An 18,975-nucleotide genomic window follows, 5' to 3' on the forward strand; every position below is an offset into this window, starting at 1 on the left:
CCAAGTAACAAACATTTTTTTAAAATAAGAAACCATATTATCTTCATTTAAGTATTTTTTAAAAGCATATACAGCCTTTTAATTACAGTCCTGTTGTTGACTTTCGGGCACAGATGCTGTTAGGCTATTTTCTTCCTTTTGTAAAAGTATTTAAATTTATTTACTTTTAATTGGAGAATAGTTGCTTTACAATATTGTGTTGGTTTCTGCCATATATCAATATGAATCAGCCAGAGGCATATGTCTGTCCTCCCACTCAAACATTTGAAAAAAAGAAAATGCAAAAAAGGAAAAGATGACCAGATATTTTAAGAGCTACAGTTGAGATAATCTTTAAAATAAATTGAATATAAGTGGTTTGTGGTCACATACTGCCCACTTTCTCCCAATCACTCACTCATTTACCAAATCACCTATTCTTGTGTATATGCACATCCAACTGAGGGCCATGGTGGTTTTGTGGTTTTGCACACATACACGTGCAAGGCTTGAGAAAAACAATCTTCTTTTTCTCTAGGTAACACAGGAAACAAGGAAGCCCATAATATTAGTGGGGCTAGCCATGGAGAAGAGGTGGGAAAGAATGAGACTGTGTTATCCCAGAGACATGGATCAAAACAAAATGGAAACAGGTTCCAGAAGGCTTTAAAAAACTTAATGTATGATAAGGATTTCTTCAACCAACTGAAGATGCCATAAAACTACTCATTAAAAAAATCACATAGTTTATCAGTAAACATTAAGAATGCTTTGATGGTGAATTAATCATTATATGGCCCACCATGAAAACACAATGCATAATTTGAGCAAGAACAAAATGAATTTAAAGATAGCTATCAATAAGCCAACCAAGACAGGTATCAACTGACCAAACGGATAACCAAACTCATTTAACTAAAATTTGCTACACTATTTACATTAAAAACTGCAGAAGAAAAATTTCCATGAAAGGACTACCATTAAGTCAAGCAATCTTTTTAAATGTTAAAAACAACAACAAAACCTAAATCTAGTTGCTGGAAAAACTTGAAGTTTCCCTTAAAGTTTCTCTTCATCTAAATGTAAGATTTCCAAATTTATTTATAAGGGCAGGTTTTTTATTTTTAATTTAAATTTTTTGGGGTAAGGGGTAGGAGTAGGTGTAGGAAGAGGTATATATGTATGTTCAAACTGTGCTGAATGAAAGCTGAGGATAAATTTGAGAATAGTAATCAATGTAGAAACCAGAGGGAAGAAATCAACTCTTTAGTAACTAAACCTACTCTTACAGTAATAATAAAATACCAGGCATAAGGTAGAAGGGAATCTTTTTTCTTTAACTTTGAAAGGGCTCAACCTGCAAACCCCCAGAAAGAGTCACTAAGAGAGGCAAATTTTCTTTTTCTTCTACAAAGAATTTGAGGTCTTCATGTGTGTATGAGGTCTCTTAAGTATAAATGAAAATGACCAGTGGTTGTCTATATAATCAAAACTGCTATTTTTCTCCCTATTCACAAAAAGGTTTAAATGATTTAACAATGGCATGCACATTTTATTTGTGTACTTTTCTGAGGAGTAATTCAAATGCTAGGATGGTACACTTTGATCTTACACATACTGAATTCTAATGTTGCTTATCTGAATATATACCGTTTAGATGAACAAGTAACTCCAGCACAACTACTTCTCTCCTAACAATTTCAAAGGGCCCAGGAAATCTCTTCAGTTTCTGTCGTTGACGACATACTCCACACACACTCAGAAAAGTAAACACTACACTAAACAGGAGATCAGACAAACAGTAAACAAACTGCAAAGCCTGCTCCTGCTGCTTGATGGCACTGGCAGTGTCTCATGAGCGGACTACATTGACAGCTGTATAATCCCAACTACTCTGCCTTGAACTGCCCAAGAGGGGGGGTCACAATTTATACTAGTCATCCAAAAATGTGTGAATGTATTTTGTAGTAAATTTATAGTAATGATACACTTAGAAGTTATCTACCAAACTGGTAGTATTTTTAAAGTCCTGGTGATTAAAAAGAATAAGCTTTAGTAACCTGAAAATGTTATACTCAGAACTTCATTCTTTTTTTTTTAACTAGAGGATAATCATTTTACAAGGCTGTGTTGGTTTCTGCTGTACAATGGGAAGAAGCCGTGTATATATAAATCCCTTTCCTCCTGAGCCTCCTCCCTTACATCCCACCCCTCTAAGTTGTCACAGAGCATCGAGTGAGCTCCCTGCGTTACACAGCAGCTTCCCACCAGCTCTTTTACACATGGTAATGTGTATATGTCAACGCTTCTCTCTAGAGAATGGACCCGTGGACACAGTGGGGGAAGGAGAAGGTGGGACAAATCAAAAGAGTAGAACTTCATTCTTGATGGAATGTAATAAACGTAGCGTTACTGTAAGTTGTTTTATCCAACTAAAAATAACCTTTTTGAGCATTTAATAATAACAGGTACTGCTAACATGTTGAATTCTATAGGGATCATTTTGTTTCCATTTATACCATGATCATCAGCATATGTGAACAGTGAACTTCCAGATGTTCAAGCTGGTTTTAGAAAAGGCAGAGGAACCAGAGATCAAATTGCCAACATCCGCTAGATCATCAAAAAAGCAAGAGAATTCCAGAAAAACATCAATTTCTGCTTTATTGACTATGCCTAAGGCTTTGACTGTGTGGATCACAATAAACTGTGGAAAATTCTGCAAGAGATGGGAATACCAGATCACCTCACCTGCCTCTTGAGAAACCTATATGCAGCTCAGGAAGCAACAGTTAGAAATGGACATGGAACAACAGACTGGTTCCAAATAGGAAAAGGAGTACGTCAAGGCTGTATATTGTCACCCTGCTTATTTAACTTATATACAGAGGACTTCATGAGAAATGCTGGGCTGGAAGAAGCACAAGCTGGAATCAAGATTGTCAGGAGAAATATCAATAAACTCAGATATGGAGATGACACCACCCTTAAGGCAGAACGTGAAGAGGAACCAAAAAGCCTCGTGATGAAGGTGAAAGAGGAGAGTGAAAAAGTTGGCTTAAAGCTCAACATTCAGAAAACTAAGATCATGGCATCTGGTCCCATCACTTCATGGCAGATAGATGGGGAAACAGTGGAAAACAGTGGCTGACTTTATTTTTTGGGCTCCAAAATCACTGCAGATGGTGACTGCAGCCATGAAATTAAAAGACGCTTACTCCTTGGAAGGAAAGTTATGACCAATCTAGATAGCATATTAAAAAGCAGAGACACTCCTTTGCCAACAAAGGTCTGTCTAGTCAAGACTATGGTTTTTCCAGTGGTAATGTATGGATGTGAGAGTTGGACTGTGAAGAAAGCTGAGCGCCGAAAAATTGATGCTTTTGAACTGTGGTGTTGGAGAAGACTCTTCAGAGTCCCTTGGACTGCAAGAAGATCCAACCAGTCCATCCTTTTTTTTTTTTTTTCTCAACCAGTCCATCCTAAAGGAGATCAGTCCTGGGTGTTCATTGGAAGGACTGATGCTGAAGCTGAAACTCCAATACCTTGGCCACCTCACGCGAAGAAATGACTCACTGGGAAAGACCCTGATGCTGGGAGGGATTGGGGGCAGGAGGAAAAGGGGACGATAGAGGATGAGATGGCTGGATGGCATCACCGACTCGATGGACATGAGTTTGGGTAAACTCCGGGAGTTGGTGATGGACAGGGAGGCCTGGCGTGCTGCGATTCATGAGGTAGCAAAGAGTTGGACATGACTGAGGGGCTGAACTGATACCATGATTTTACATATCACATGCTTTCAAGCTCTGTGTTCTTAGCTTTATTTCTCATTTTTTTCTTTGTCTTTCTGGAGTCAATTCATTTTTATAATCAGAATTTTGGAGCTGTAAGTATACTTAAATATACTTTAATCCAACTACCTCATTTTTGTTAAATCAGGAAACTCAGAAATAGTGCACGGCCAAGGTCTGCACCTAGTTAGAGAGAGCAGGAAGGAGACTTTAGGTCTGACTTATTCTATACATAATACTGCATCTTTTTATTATTGCATCTTTATTGCCTTGGCTATAAATCACATACCACTAATATTCTGGTCTTCCTGGAAGTGTATCTGTCCAAACTACACACAGAATTTTAAGTCAAGATATTAGTCTTTCACTGTTTGTTCCTATACCATTCCACATTCTCTCTAGTAGTACAGTTAAGGCAGCAGAGCCACTCAAACCTCTGGGAGAGAGAAAACAATTCTTACAAATAGTTTGATAATTTAGATCCTAAAATTCTGAGTACAGTCAACATTATACATCAGTAATACTCTGGCTACCTGAACTAAAACTAACTTGCCCACCTTTAGCAGCACTCATGAATTTCCTAAGCATTCCCTGCAGTGTATGTCCTTGGTTTAGTTTTCAGTAACCTAGAAGAGTATAGCTTACCTAGAAATTTTACTCTTCTAAATTTACTCTTACTCTAAATTTTGCTCTTCTCTTCTTTAGCTATAAAGTATCAAAGAATAATTCTGACACCAAATCCTTTGATAAGTATAAACAGCTCAATCTCTTATGTACCAGAATATCCACTTATTTATACCCAGATTTCCTTAAGTCCATTTATAAAGATCTTTTATAGATATTTTTCATCCAAAAGAACACAACAGAGAAACAGGGATAGTCACATAAAAAGTTTACAGTTTATTTATTTTTAAAAAGGGACTTCCCTGGTGGTGCAGTGGATAAGAATTCACCTGCCAATGTGCCAATGCAGGCAACCCAGGTTCAATTCCTGGTCCGGGAAGATCCTACATGTCGTGTGGCAACTAAGTCTGTGTGCTACAATTACTGAGCCTATGTGATTCAACTACTGAGCCCATGCCCCGCCACAAGAGAAGCCTGCACGCTGCAATGAAGAGTAGCCCCTACTTGCCGTAACTAGAGAAAAGCCTGTGTGCAGCGATGATGATCTAGCACAACCAAAAGATTAAAAATAAATAATTTTTTTAAAATTTAAAATTAAAAAAAAAAAAAAAGAAAGAAAAAGGAGGGGCCTTGTAAGTTAGAGCAATGCATGAGTTTCTATTTAGGATTTGATTTATTTGTTGCTGTTTAGCCTAAGTTGTGGCCAACTCATCTGTGACCTCATGGGCTGTAGTTGGCCAGGTTCCTCTGTCCATGAGATTTTCCAGGCAAGAATTACTGGAGTGGGTTGCCATTTTCTTCTCCAAGGGATCTTCCTGTCCCAGGGATCGAACTCACGTCTTCTGCATTGGCACGTGGATTCTCTACCACTGGACCACCAAGGTAGTCCCATTTGATTCATATCCTGCATGTTAATATAAATCAAGAGCCCCTATCTTATGTAGACTTATTCTTGCTATTATAAATTATAATAAACCTAACCCCCAAAAGCCTCTACTCAAGGTAAGAATATCAGAAGACATTTTACAAACTCAAGGTGGTTGAAGTACTATATCCACTTTAGATGTGGCTGAGGATAAGGTAGGGTAGAAGAAAATGTCCAGAATATAGAAAACCTGATAAGAAGGTGGGCTGACGGTATTTCTGTGTATCTCTATTTCATAACAGAAAAACTGATTTAAAAATCATTGCCTTAAAGAGATGGGGCCTCAAAAAAAAAAAAAAAAAGATATGGAGCCTCTAAATTATCACCAATAATGAGTTACGATAGATTTTATAAATAAGTAGTCTATTGCTTTCAAATGAAGAAAGTACAACACTTTGGTAAGTTGGCCTTCTGTAACACGTGCTTTTGTTGCCACCTCTAACATGTCCTCAGTCCCCTGCTTTCATCACTTCCTTTAACACAAAGCTACATTCATCTAAAAAATCTTTCTTTGATCCTTTCCCCATTTCTTTTTGTTTTCTCTCACTCTTCCCTTTACTGTCCTTTTTAAACTTGTTCTGGAACCCGTCTGCTTTCCTCATGTCTGGACACTCCTGTTCCTGTATTCAAAGACATCCGCAGCCTGCCTGAGTTTGCATGTTGCTTTCTAGATGCTCCAAATATCCAGTTTTAACTTGCATTTAAGCAGTTGTGCCTTCTTCTGGTCTAACCAATAATCTACTATTCCTCCTACTTCCCCACAAATGTAGCATCCCCTCAGATAATCCAGCTAATTGATAGAGTGGTAGATTCTTCAAACCAAGTCACATTAATGTAAACAGTTGATAATCTTTACTTATATCTGCCCACCCCCCATCCTATCACATGACCTTGGGGGGAGCAGGGAGACAATGCTTTACTGGGTATAAATCTCATAAAAATTGGACAGAAAATTTGAATTGAGGATGTGTGTGGTGGAATTAGTTGGAAACTCATCTTTAAACACACAAAATCACCTATTTCCCTATACATTCCAGTCTTGGAAAAGTAAAGAATCGGTAAACAAAGAAAACTGACTTCTGTTGGGATTTCCTGATTCTATTTGCCTCCTAAGGTTTGATTTAGTTATGTCCAACCTTTGAGATCCAATGACTGAGGGCAAGTAAGAGAATGGTTACTTTATGGTATGCTGAATATCTGTGCTGGCCTCCAAGTCCTGGAAATAGATAACACTGTCAGTCTGGAGATCCTAGTTCACTGAAGCCCTAGTTCTAGAAAAAAGAGAGGTGTAATAGTCTACGAGTTATAGATCCAGAAGATCAGAAAGATCTCAAAGTTTTTTTGTCCGGTATCCGTTCACCTCTCTTTTCCCTCTAGTTGATTACAGAAACACTTGTTTTGATTATATGAAAGTAATATTAGTTACAGTTTATGGCTATTTACTTATGGCACAGTAACAAACATCAAATTGTAGTTAGCTGTAAGCTTTACTATATTTTGGGGCTTCCTTTGTAGCTCAGTTGGTAAAGAATCTACCTGCAATGCAGATCTGGGTTTGATTCCTGGGTCAGGAAGATCCCCTGGAGAAGGAAATGACAACCCACTCCAGTATTCTTGCCTGGAGAATTCCATGTACAGAGGAGCCTGGCAGGCTACAGTCCATGAACTCGCAAGAGTGGAACATGACTTAGTGACCAAACCACTACCAACTTATTATATTTTACTCAAGTGTTTGATCTTTGTAGTTTTGTTCATATGGTAGGTTTGCTTTACTAATTAAAACAACAGTTCCAACAAGTAAAAGGAAAATTAGAAATGCCCAATAAGTTCTGGTTGAATGAGTTAATAAATACTGTGTATACTTAAAGTGGCATGTATCAAACACTCAAACATAGACTGAGCACCTAGTATATGTAGATCAGGGGCTACCTTTAGTTCATCTGGGGAAAGTAGTACAGACTTCACTGAAAGTTTGCTAAGGATAGAGAAGGGTTTTATTCTACCTACAGCAGGACACTCACTAATGACACCCACCATCCCTCTATTCTCTCTAGCTATACAACCAACTGGAAAGTTAGTTCTCTTTCTTTAACCTCTTATTCTGATCATCCATTAATTGTTATCAATTAGTAAAGTGCTTTAAAGTTGCAAGTATTTGTGAGTATGTAGATAAACGGGAAACCTTGTAACATTGCTAGTAGGAATGTAAAATGTGCAAGTCATTATGCAAAATAGTTTGGCAGTTTCTCAAGAAATTAAATATAGAATTACCATATGATTCAGTAATACCTCCCAAACTGAAAACACGTATTCAAACAAATTCATACTTGTACATAATAGTCATAGCAGAACTATTCACAATAGCTGGAAGGTAGTGACAAACCAAATGTCAATCAACAGATGAATGGGTAAACAAAATGTGGCATATCCCTATGCTACGGACTGAATGTTTGTGTCCCCCTAAACTTCATATGCTGAAGCCCTAAATCTCCAACGTGACAGTATTTGGAGGTGGAACCTTTGGGAGGAAATTAGGTCATGAACAGGATTAGTAAGAAGAGACATAAGAGAGGTGATCTGGTTCCACCATATAAGCAAGAAAGGAGCCGTCTGCACACCAGGAAGCAGCCCTCATCAAATACTGAATGTCAGCATCTTGATCTTGATGTTCCCAGCCTCCAGAACTGTGAGAAATAAATGTTTGTTATTTAGTCACCCAGTTCATGGGTGTTAGAGTTGCCTGAACTGATTAAGACATGATATAATGAAAACTATATTTGTTGTTGCTTAGTCATTAAGCTGTGTCCAACTCTTTTGCAACCACATGGGATTGTAGCCCGCCAGGCTCCTGTCCATGGGATTTCCCAGGCAAGAATACTGGAGTGGGTTGCCATTTCCTTCTAGGGGATTGTCCCGACCCAGGGATCAAACCTAGGTCTCCTGCATTGGCAAGTGAGTTCTTTACCACTGAGCCACCTGGGAAGCCCATAATGAAATATTATTCCACCATAAAAAGGAATGAAATACTGATACATGCTACAACATGGATAAGCCCTGAAAACATGCTAACTGAAAGAAGCCAGACACAAAAGGTCACATATTATGTGGTTCCGTTATATGAAATATCCAGAAGAGGTAAATCCACAGAGACTGAAAGCAGACTGGTGGCTGCCAAGGGTCAAAAAAGGAGTTAGTGGAGACTGAATGCTTAATGGGCATGGAGTTTTCTTCAGAAGCAATGAAAGTGTTGTGGAATCTGAGAGAGCTGATAGCTGTACAACACTGTGAATGTATTAAACATCACTGGATTGTCTACTGTAAAATGGTTTATCTTACTATGCTACATGAATTTTATCTCAGTTTTTAAAAAAGCTTAGAAATTCATAAAATAACTTAGCTGTTTTAAACTTTATTTTCTTTAGTAATAATGGAAAGTTATTAGCCAGTGACTAAAGAATCAAATGTAATTACTTCAGAAATGATGTATGTGAACAGTGAAACAATCTTGATTTTTTAAATCTAATCAAATAAAAGGTTTAAGCAGTATTCTCAGTTTCAATGAACACAAACAGGTGCATGCACACATTGAAGAGTATGGATTAAAATATGTCTTAATTTAAGGAGAATTATTCTCCAAAATATATCCATCATAAATATCACAAGATGCATCATGTGTATGCATCTGAGTTTCTACCAAGTTGTTTACTTAACAAGGGGCTGTCTTGATTTGTATATTTTGAGAAACAAAGTACTTGCTGGAGGAAATCCTTAGCATGGGAAAAAAAAGATCAAGGTTCCCTTTAAACTTTGGGAAACTTTAGTTATCTGACAGAAATGGTAAAAAATGAGGCAAAAAAAAAATCTAGCACTGACTTAGTAGCTTCTCATCCCACGATCCACAGTTTTACTGGATGCCACCGTATGCAAATAAAATGCAGTGAGCTCAAACCCAGTGCTCTATGACAACCTAGAGAAGCGGGATGGGGTGAGAGGTGGGAGGGAAATTGAAGAGGGAGGGGACATATGAATGTCTAGGGCAGATTCATGCTGATGTACGGCAGAAACCAACACACTATTGTAAAGCAAATATCCTCCAATTAAAAATAAATAAAATTTAAAAAGTCTTTTAGATACTATGTTATAAAGCAATCCACTAAATAATTATATTATGCATAATATGACACATTTATGTAAATAGATGGATGTAGAATTTCCAATGGTGGTCTCAGGTAGATTCAAAAAGAGCTTCATATCAAAAACTTTAGGCAATGTACCCTAAAAAACTATACAGATGGTTCAAAAAGTAGCTCTACTGATTACAAAGATACAGATGTGAAAGATGCATATAGAGTTTGAAAAATATTGTTCTATAAAATTTGAGATTTTAAAAAAATCCTAAACTACTGTGTGTGCGCTCAGGCTGACTCTTTGTGACCAACCCCATGGACTACTGCCCACCAGGCTCCTCTGTCCATGGACTCTCCAGGCAAGAATACTGCGGTGGGTTGCCATTTCCTTCTCCAGGGGATCTTCATGATCCAGGGATCTCTTGCCTCTCCTTCACTGACAGGTGGATTCTTTACCACTGAGCCATCTGGGAAGCCCAAACTAATATTAACTTTATATAATTTAAATCTATTTGAGTTAACAGAAAGAATCCTTTTGGGATCTTCTAAATGAGAAAACAGAGGATCACTTTATATTCAAGGGTTATCAGCATTAGTATTAGAAAAGAGCTACACCATAAAATCATAAAGTGATTACTTTGAAAGCTAAAAGTAATTCTTTCAGGACTGTGATTTTAATTTTCTCTATACTTCCTTTGCATTTTTAACATTTTCTTCCATCTAAACGCATTACTCTTGATTAAAACAAAAGCAGTTAAGAATTAAAAATAAAATTTATTTTCTCAAGATGTCTAAAATTTTTGACACGGAATTAATGAATTTCTGTTGTGGAAGAGAACAACAGTCTTCCAGTCAAACCTTCTGCCAAACAGGAATAATCTTACCTACAATATTTGACATCATCCAGCTTTTCCCTGGTATACAGATCAGTATTTTGAAAACACCGTGTTCCACTATTACCAGGTGAAAACATCTTTACTGATTCCTAAATATTTATTTAGTCTCTCTTTATGCCAGGGGCTGGGGCCTTTATTTGAGGTAGTTTTTCTCAGGAGTCCCTTAAATCTTCACTTTCAAGGCTCTATATTTAATTTTGCTCCTTTGTATACTCTACCTGGTTGTTCATTAACATCTTAGAGAGGCATAGTCAGGACTTAAAACAACATTCCAAATGATTTCTGATCAGCCCAAGTCAAAATTAATAGTCACAGGAAACCTGAAGATTTTTCTTTGATGAATGAGATTACATAAGCATTGCTAGTAGCTACATAATACTGACAATTTAAGATTATAGTCAACTGAATCATCCTATAGTCAACTGAATCATCCAAGTCTATTCTACTAGCAACTCACATCTTCCAAATCTAAAGTTTAAGAAATGTATTTTTCCACAATCAGTTTTAAAAAAGCTTAAAAGGGGGAAATTTTTTTGCTTTATAATAAAGTAAATTATATCTATTTCCTGATCACAGAAAGCTCTCTATTCCTTCTATATTTTTAGCTTGACTAATTAATCAAAACAAGCTATCTATTTACTCCTTGTTTTATCTACAGGGAATTGGACATGTTTAATGTTCAGTTTAGGAAGAACATCATCAGCAGCAGTGTGGCTGATGAATGAATGCAAAATGACCATCCCTGGGCTTTTTAGAAACCATCAATACACAAACTCAGTTTTCCTATCAGTGTTTTCTTAGCAGTAGCAATGATGCCAAGGCTCAGGAGAGATGAGAATTTCTCTTCCAAATCCCTTATATAAGTTCTAAGATGGGCTTTATAGGACTCCAGTTTTCTCTGTCTGTATGGCATCTAAAATTACACAAATATAGCCACCAATTTATTTCCGGGTTAAGAAAACTTGATATAAATCCCTGAGAAACAAGGAATTTTAACATTCGAGACATAAATCTGAAGATTAAATTGCACGTCAATATTATTAGTGATAAACCTTACTCAGTGAAATCTCTGTAACTTCTCCAGTACCAAGATTTATCAGAATCTGCTAAAAATTAGAGAAGTTATGCCTATTTGAAAAATTTAATCTGCCTTTATTTTCTTCAAAACCATGTAAGTGTGGTAGCCTAGTAAGTGGTTATATAGGATGCTCCCTTCATGTATAAGTACTTAATATGCCTACTTTTACCTTGCAAAGATTTAATAGAAAATTAAAGTTACACATGTGTAACTTTCCCAGAAAATGGTAAAAGGATTAAGTGTTAGGAGTTACCTTGAGTGGTGAAGTTGAAGAGTGCAGGTGTGTCTCGCCCATTTGGTAGTTTGACATTTGGGTCCCGTAATTCATCAAAAAATGAATGTGCACAAGCTTCCAGTGGTGTCAGTCGGGCAGTTGGTGTATACTCCAGCAGACGGCTACACAGTGCAATCGCCTCGGGTGGAGTTCGGGGTCGGAAGACCTACAGAATAAAAAAAAAAGAAAGAGAGAAAGTACAGTTACTGTTTCATGTAAGAATCTTTGCAAATTATCATCTGAGTACTGAGTTAATTCCCACCATGTACAAAAACATGGTTGCATTTGTGAAAGAAACCTTTTAGAATGAAAGGAGTTAACTGCATACAATTTACCACATTGGGGTGAACTGCTAATTAAAGATTATATGAAAAAGGCTCAGAGAAAAATCTAGGGGAAATGGAAAAAAAAATCTATACAAGCTAATCATAAAGGAGTACAATCAAACATGCAACAATATATGACAGGCACAAAAGAAAGTCTCAATTCTGGGGGCAGTCACAACTAGAAGAATGCAAAGTTAATTTTAAAGTTTTGACTGCTGTGGTAAGAGTTATAGGGTTTGCCTCTTTGGTGTGACTTTCTTTTTTAGCAGAAAAATTGTTGACAATCAACGGCACTGTTCAAATCTGGCAATTAATATCTTTTAAAAAAGAAAAGCTGTTTATTCTTTAATGATTTGGTATTAACTTTTCAATAAACAGAGCCTATTATTATTTGAAGAAATTCTTCAATATCCAGGACTTCTCAAAATGTCCAAAAATATTTTCTCAGGTAGCTGTTATCTTAACACGGCCAGTTTATCCCTCATTTGAATTGATATTCTAGGGTTTTAATCAGGAATAGAGAAACTGATTTTTCATTAAGAACATTAACTCACAGAAAAAGTAAACTGAAAGCTATATTAAGGCAAAATGCAAATAAATAAACTTATTTAAAGGAAGAGAAAGCTTTCTACTCATCTATGTCTTAAAACTTCAAATAAATACATAGAACTATGAAAAATATACTTTGTTTTAAATTATGGATAGTTAAAGAATAAAAGCAAAAGGGAAAAACAAATAAACATAAACATCTGGACAGAAAGCTTTTGAAATTAAAGAAAAATGAAACACATATCCCTTGACAGAAGAACACAGACTCAAGTAGGGGCAATGGTGGAAGCTGACAGACACAAAAGGGAAAACAGATGTGTAAAAATGGAGGGCAAGAGACCTACAGGTGAGGAGAGGACATGCAGACTGTGACAAGGCCCAGAGGAGTCTGAGAGGCTTGTTTCCTAATGAGAAAGGCTCATGTAACATTTTGCTATTCACCTAGGCTGAAAGCAGGAGAACTGGTTACTACTACAGAACTCATTAGATTATGAGACTATTTATAAGAGTACTTTCTACGCTGAAAATCCTTTTTTCATTTTGAAACAAAGTTTATTATTAATAAAGACATTTTCCTTGGAAATTGAGAAATCTTGGCTTGAGTAGGTTATTAGAAATTTATTTGTGAACATTAAAGATCTTAGTTAATTTATTTGGCTGTGTTAGAAAACCCTCTCCACAGTTATAAGCTGCTTTATTTTTTTGAATAATCTGACTTGCCTCCATCAAGAGCTAACGTACTATATTATTTGAAATGTTTACATCTTTCACTGTTTGTGGTCATTTCCCCCTGCTCTTGCTCCCCAACCAGAACCATAATCAAACTCAAAATGTAGAAGAAAATAACCAGTGGAAACATTAAGAAATTTTTTATGAAAATACTAAGCACTACTGACTTATTTTACCCCTGAGGGAAGTTTGTATTTATTTGACAGCACGTGGATTTATTTTATAAATGTTAGCTAGTCTAATAAAAATGCCTCTGACCAATAACGGGAGCACAAAAGTAGAATTAAAAGCACCACCACCAAAAGTAGAAATAAGTATCTTTTAACATTCAAATGTAGGATAGGTGGACAGTGAGTGTATTTTAAATGAAAAATTTCTGTGTTACCATCTGTTAATAAACCAGTATTTTAAGTGTACTTCTGATTACTAAAAAGAAAACCATCCACGTCTTTTTTGATTTCTTACTGACTAAAAGTCACCATCAATGTTGGTACTAAGGCACATAATAGCTTACTCTGCCAGGAAACCTTAACTCACAGAATCAAAGAGTTAGAAAAATAATGAAAAGAATTCATTCTAAGAACCTACATTAAAATCAAGACTTAACCTGCCTTTTTAAAAAAGTACCCATTATTATTTCTAACCCCTTGAGAGATTCCTGATGAGAAAAGCCTTGGTTCAGTAATCTACGGATAAAGGTTAAGAAAATTATGTGGGGTTAAATCCCAGCATACCCAAAGTCCAGATTTCTGACCATAAGACAGGGTGTGGTAGCATGCAACTTGCAAAAATTATAGGCCAAACTAGAAAGTTTTTCTGAATTATCTTTGTGTCTAAAGGAAAGGAAACCAGTAACTACTGCCACTTGGCTTTTAATAATGAGGTTTCTGCTGCTTTTCATTCCATACTAAATTGTTTTAAGAGTCGAAATCTTTGGTTATGTGGGGTTTTGTCAATATTTATTCTTGTAAAAATACTTTTCAAACCCCATTCCTAAACTTCAGCTTAGTTATCAATAAATCATTCAAGAAACTGAGACTCTAAATACATACTACAAGCAAAACCTACACCACACAGCTACCTACTTTGTTTTTATTATTACATTTCAAGAATGAATAACTAGCTTTTCAAAAAAGTTTTCCCCCCGAGTTTTATAGACCTGCCCTGAAATTTTGGGAAAAAAAAATTAAGTACATACCCGCACTCCTGAGGTGAAATGTCCTGTTCCTGACGAATCCTAAAGATGAGAATGCAGTGAAATAATCCAAACAGGGGAAGTCAATCCAAAAGAGAATAGTCCAGCAAGGAAAAATATATCCAATGTTATAAGAAATCCATGGTGTGGAGGGGGGGGACATAGAAAATGTTTATACAGTTATAAACTTTAAACATCAGTCTGCACAGTAGCAAGTCCAAGTTTTAAAAATTATTTCACCACAGTGTATGCAAAAAAAATTTGATTGCGCAATGGTGAGGCACAGTAAAGAAATTAAATTTTAATTTAATTATGTTCTGATGCCAGTGCATTTATTAAAAAAATATAAAACCAAAAAAAGTTAAAATCAAAATGAAATCTAGAAGTAAAATTCCCAAAGTAAAGTGTTTGGTCTTCTACGACCTGGATTCATTGTCCATTGACATGGCTGGGAGGGGGCATATCAGCCTGCTTTTCAAGATGTGAGTTCCCAAAATGCTAATTTTTCTCTATTAATGAATTCCAGTAACACAGTATAAACATTTTTGCTAAATTATTAGTGATGAGAAGAAAGTGATAAATTTATTTAATTTATAGATTTCAAGCCAGATATTTTCAATTTGTGTGAGCTAAGAAGGATCAGGCCACCGCGGATTATTCTCCATTTTGGATTGACTTCCCTGATAAAAGATATTTACTGACATTCTCATTATCTTAGGACTCTTCAAGAAATTGACATATCACCTCAGAAGTGCGGGTATAAACTTACTTTTTCTATTGTGGGCTTTGCTCCCTTATACCCTTTCCTTTTTGGAAAAACTCACTGAAAAAAATTCTGTATCTCTGAGCACTACAAATTCAACACAGTTCCATCTGCAAATATGCCCAATTCACCCACCAAAAGCTAAACAAAAATATATACAATGAACAATACAACTAAGGGACAGTCACAGTTATAGGTGACATGCATAGTAAGTAATGTAAACCAACACCTAGGCACAACGGAGCCAAATATGCAAAAGGGAGGTAGCAGGGTCTATTATGTCTAGGTATTGAGAACAAAAAATGGCAGAACTCACCAGTAGCTGTGAATTCCCTTGGCTATTCTAAGAGAATTTAACATTCTTTTAGGATAGTTTCCAGTGGGGGAATTAAATATTTTGCAAAAATAAATAATCCGCGGATTACTTTTAGTCTGCAGACTAAAATTTAGTTCACAAATTAAAATCCGGCCCATTAGGATAAAAATCTCTCATGAACTTAAAACACAACCAGGTGGACAAAAATAGAAAACCAGACTAAAAAAATGAGAGCACAAAGTAAGACTCAACTGGGCCAACTAACAATTAGTGCGCAGACTAAATATGGCCAGCCAAGAATGTTAGCAAGGCCATGAAGAGCCAGCCCAAAACACTCCCTGTAAAAACTAAAACCAGAAGTAAGTAAATAAAACAAAACAGAACAAAGCAAAAAATAAAGAAATAAAAGGAAGAAAGAAAACAAAAGAGAAAAGAAAAACTGAAAAGAACCAAAACACTGACATGAACTTTTAAGTGATTCAACTACTACCTCACCTGTGCAGCAACTCATTTTCTTAAATTGAAACAAACTCTTATCACAATACTAGTCTAGAGAAGAAACTAGGAGAAAAAAAATTTTTTTCCCCAAAAATAAAGTCTCTGTGGTACTGAACAAATGCAAATGAGTTCTTAATGGAAGAGTTATTCAAAATAAACTTGCATTTGGATAACTCAGAAAGTACACAGACCATTTTCTCCTTCACATGTCCTAGAATAGACTTTTGCCATCAAACATCAAATTTCAACCTGGAGCTAACTGTTATGACTGAATCTTAAGCCCCTTAAAATTACCATTTATATACCACATCGAGGCCTATGGTTGATTCTCATAGCATCAGCTCTCAACAATTCCACTATATTAAACAGCCAACCAGAGCAATGTAAAAATGCCTATGGGACAATGATAATTAATCTAAATAGAATGGAGAACAAGTACTGTGCCTTGTTCAGTAGCTCAAGCAGCTATTCCTCTTCAAGTTTTCATTGTGATAAATGTACAGTACAGACACTGTTCACTGGTCATACACAAAATACACAAGCGTTCAATGTTAAAAACTGATTAACCATGAACACTTCTGAAGAGCAACCCCAGTATATAAAATTATTTGCAATTTGTAAAGCTATATGCAGGACTAAAAGTGAGACAATGTCGTGGATTTGCTGACTAGTTAATGAGTTAATTAACTAATAAAAGAATTTAAGTCTACTGAAGTGCTCGTGTACAGCACATAATTCTTAAGAAACACAAACATCCTTTCCTTAGCCACAATTCAATAAAGTTTAGCTTCACTAATTAAAATACACATAAGGAATATAATATTGGTATCAGCATTAAACTATGCCACAAATTCCTTCTTCTAGGAATTTGCTGATAAAATACTATAGAAGTGTGATTTACCAAATATCTACTTATCCAATTTAATCTTTCATTGTTCATAAAATGGTTACTATAGTCAGGTTGATATTCCTAAGAATATAGGAATATTTCCTTTTCATCCATACCTTCACACCTTAAGGGACAGTCTCCTAAGCTACAACAATTCCTAACTTTAGCAGCACCTAAGCAAACCCAAGGGCTTCCCAGGTGTAAAGAATCCACCTGTTAATGCAGGCGACACAAGAGACATGGGTTTGATCCCTGGGTTGAGAAGATCCCATGGAGCAGGAAATGGTAACCAGTATCCTTGCCTGGAAAATTCCATGGACAGAGGAGCCTGGTGGGCTATAGTTCATAGGGTTACAAAGAGCCCGACACGACTAAGTGACTGAGCACACATGCATGCAAGCAAATCTAAACTGTCCTTCAATAGTACCCACCCTCACCCACCAGTCCTCCTATCACCTTTAAAAGGAGGCTCCCTTTCCCCTCCACCACCCACACTGAAGATCCTCCCTATGATACCTATAGTATGTGAAAAACCTTGAAACACCAACAGCACGTAATCAAGTATATGGTTATATATTATTCAATACTTGCTTAAACTGACTCAGAGATATATCACCCTTAAATGTTTCCAAGATGGAGACTATATATTTTAAGGTTTTTTGGTATCCTTTATGGTGTCTAGCACAGCACTGATACATAGGAGATAAGTGTTTTAAAGAACAAATGATAAGTCACTAATTTTTGCCTTTTTTAAATTGACCCTCGACCCTATCCTTTGCTCCCCACAAGTGATCCATTCTTTCTTTTTTACCTTATTCTTCTCACGTATGGATTCACCACCTTAGTAGTTGGATTTTAATGTGCAATAGTTTCCAAAGAAATAGGGTAAAGCCAGTATAAACAGAAAAGTGAAGAGGTCTATTCATATAGCAAAATAGATGTTAGAAAAGAAGTGATTATTCTAGCACTAAAGAAGATGGAGGTAAAAATTCAGTAGGGAACATAGTGTATTTATGGGACAAGTGATAGTGTACTAGTTGAGGTCTGTAGGCAGATGGGTTGAATAGTAATATTGAAACTGATTACCTGAACAGCAGACAAAACAGACAAATGACAAAATGAGGAATCAACAGAAATCCCCAATATAGTTTCATGCTTTCCGGAATACATGAGCAAAACAAAGAAGAAAGGCCAGAAAAGGCAGAGTGGATCAGCAAAACAACAACAACAAAATGTTTGACAGGGATTTTTGCTTTGTGCTAAGACCCTTTGAATGTATTTTTGGTAATGGGTGAAACTAGTTAAAACAGGTAAGTTTACCAAATGAAAATTCATCTTGTAGTCAAAGACTCAGGAAAAAACATTATGAAGAAAGTCATTTAAAAAAATAAAAGTGGGCCTTTTGGTTTAGCTTTAAGCATAGAGAATAACACATGTAATAACCAATTCAGCTAGTCTGATTCCTTTGATGGCTGAAATGAGCTCAATTTTTTGCTTACTCTGTTAGCTAGTTAGAAACACTAGTATTCACTCATTTCACAGCATGTGGACTGTGTTCTAAGAAATCAAATATGTAAGGATTGATTTTTGTGGATAATGCTTTCTGGGATACTTAAATCAATGGTCTAAGTTCCCCACATATCCTACAGACAACTATTAGTCATGTATACCCAAGTCTCAGCAACAAACATTTTTAGGTAACATATTCATTTTATTATCAACAAAAGAGAAATGAGAAGCTGCTACAGTACATATCCAGTATGACTTGGAAGGTATTACAGGAGTTATATGGTGGGAATAATCACACAGAGCTTGGACAATTAGATGTTTCATGGGAGAAGATCTGAAGTCTTGACAAAGGTCAAGACTTAGTAAGCAGCGAGAAAGAACACTCTAAGTGTTCACTAGTAAGAGGTAGAAATGAATGTGGCTTTTCCAGGGAACAATCAGGAGAACAGTTTGATCAGATCAAGAAATTCAGCATGACTGCATGATCCCTTCAAAGTGAGCAGG

General features: G+C 36.2%; 1 protein-coding gene across 3 annotated transcripts in view; it reads right to left on the minus strand.

The window, feature by feature from the left end:
- The window catches only part of GSK3B (glycogen synthase kinase 3 beta), a 202,792-nt gene that overhangs the window by 18,342 nt on the left and 165,475 nt on the right, over positions 1–18,975 (minus strand). For 2 of the 3 annotated variants that reach the window (XM_065943555.1, XM_065943558.1), the window contains exons 9-10: positions 14,500–14,538; positions 11,677–11,863 (exon numbers count right to left, since the gene is read on the minus strand). In XM_065943555.1, the coding sequence (XP_065799627.1) occupies positions 11,677–11,863; positions 14,500–14,538 (226 nt within the window). The remainder of the gene's footprint in view (positions 1–11,676; positions 11,864–14,499; positions 14,539–18,975) is intronic. The other variant, XM_065943557.1, reaches the window with a different exon arrangement.

This window comes from Muntiacus reevesi, chromosome 8 (assembly GCF_963930625.1).
Source record: "Muntiacus reevesi chromosome 8, mMunRee1.1, whole genome shotgun sequence".
Lineage (NCBI taxonomy): Eukaryota > Metazoa > Chordata > Mammalia > Artiodactyla > Cervidae > Muntiacus > Muntiacus reevesi.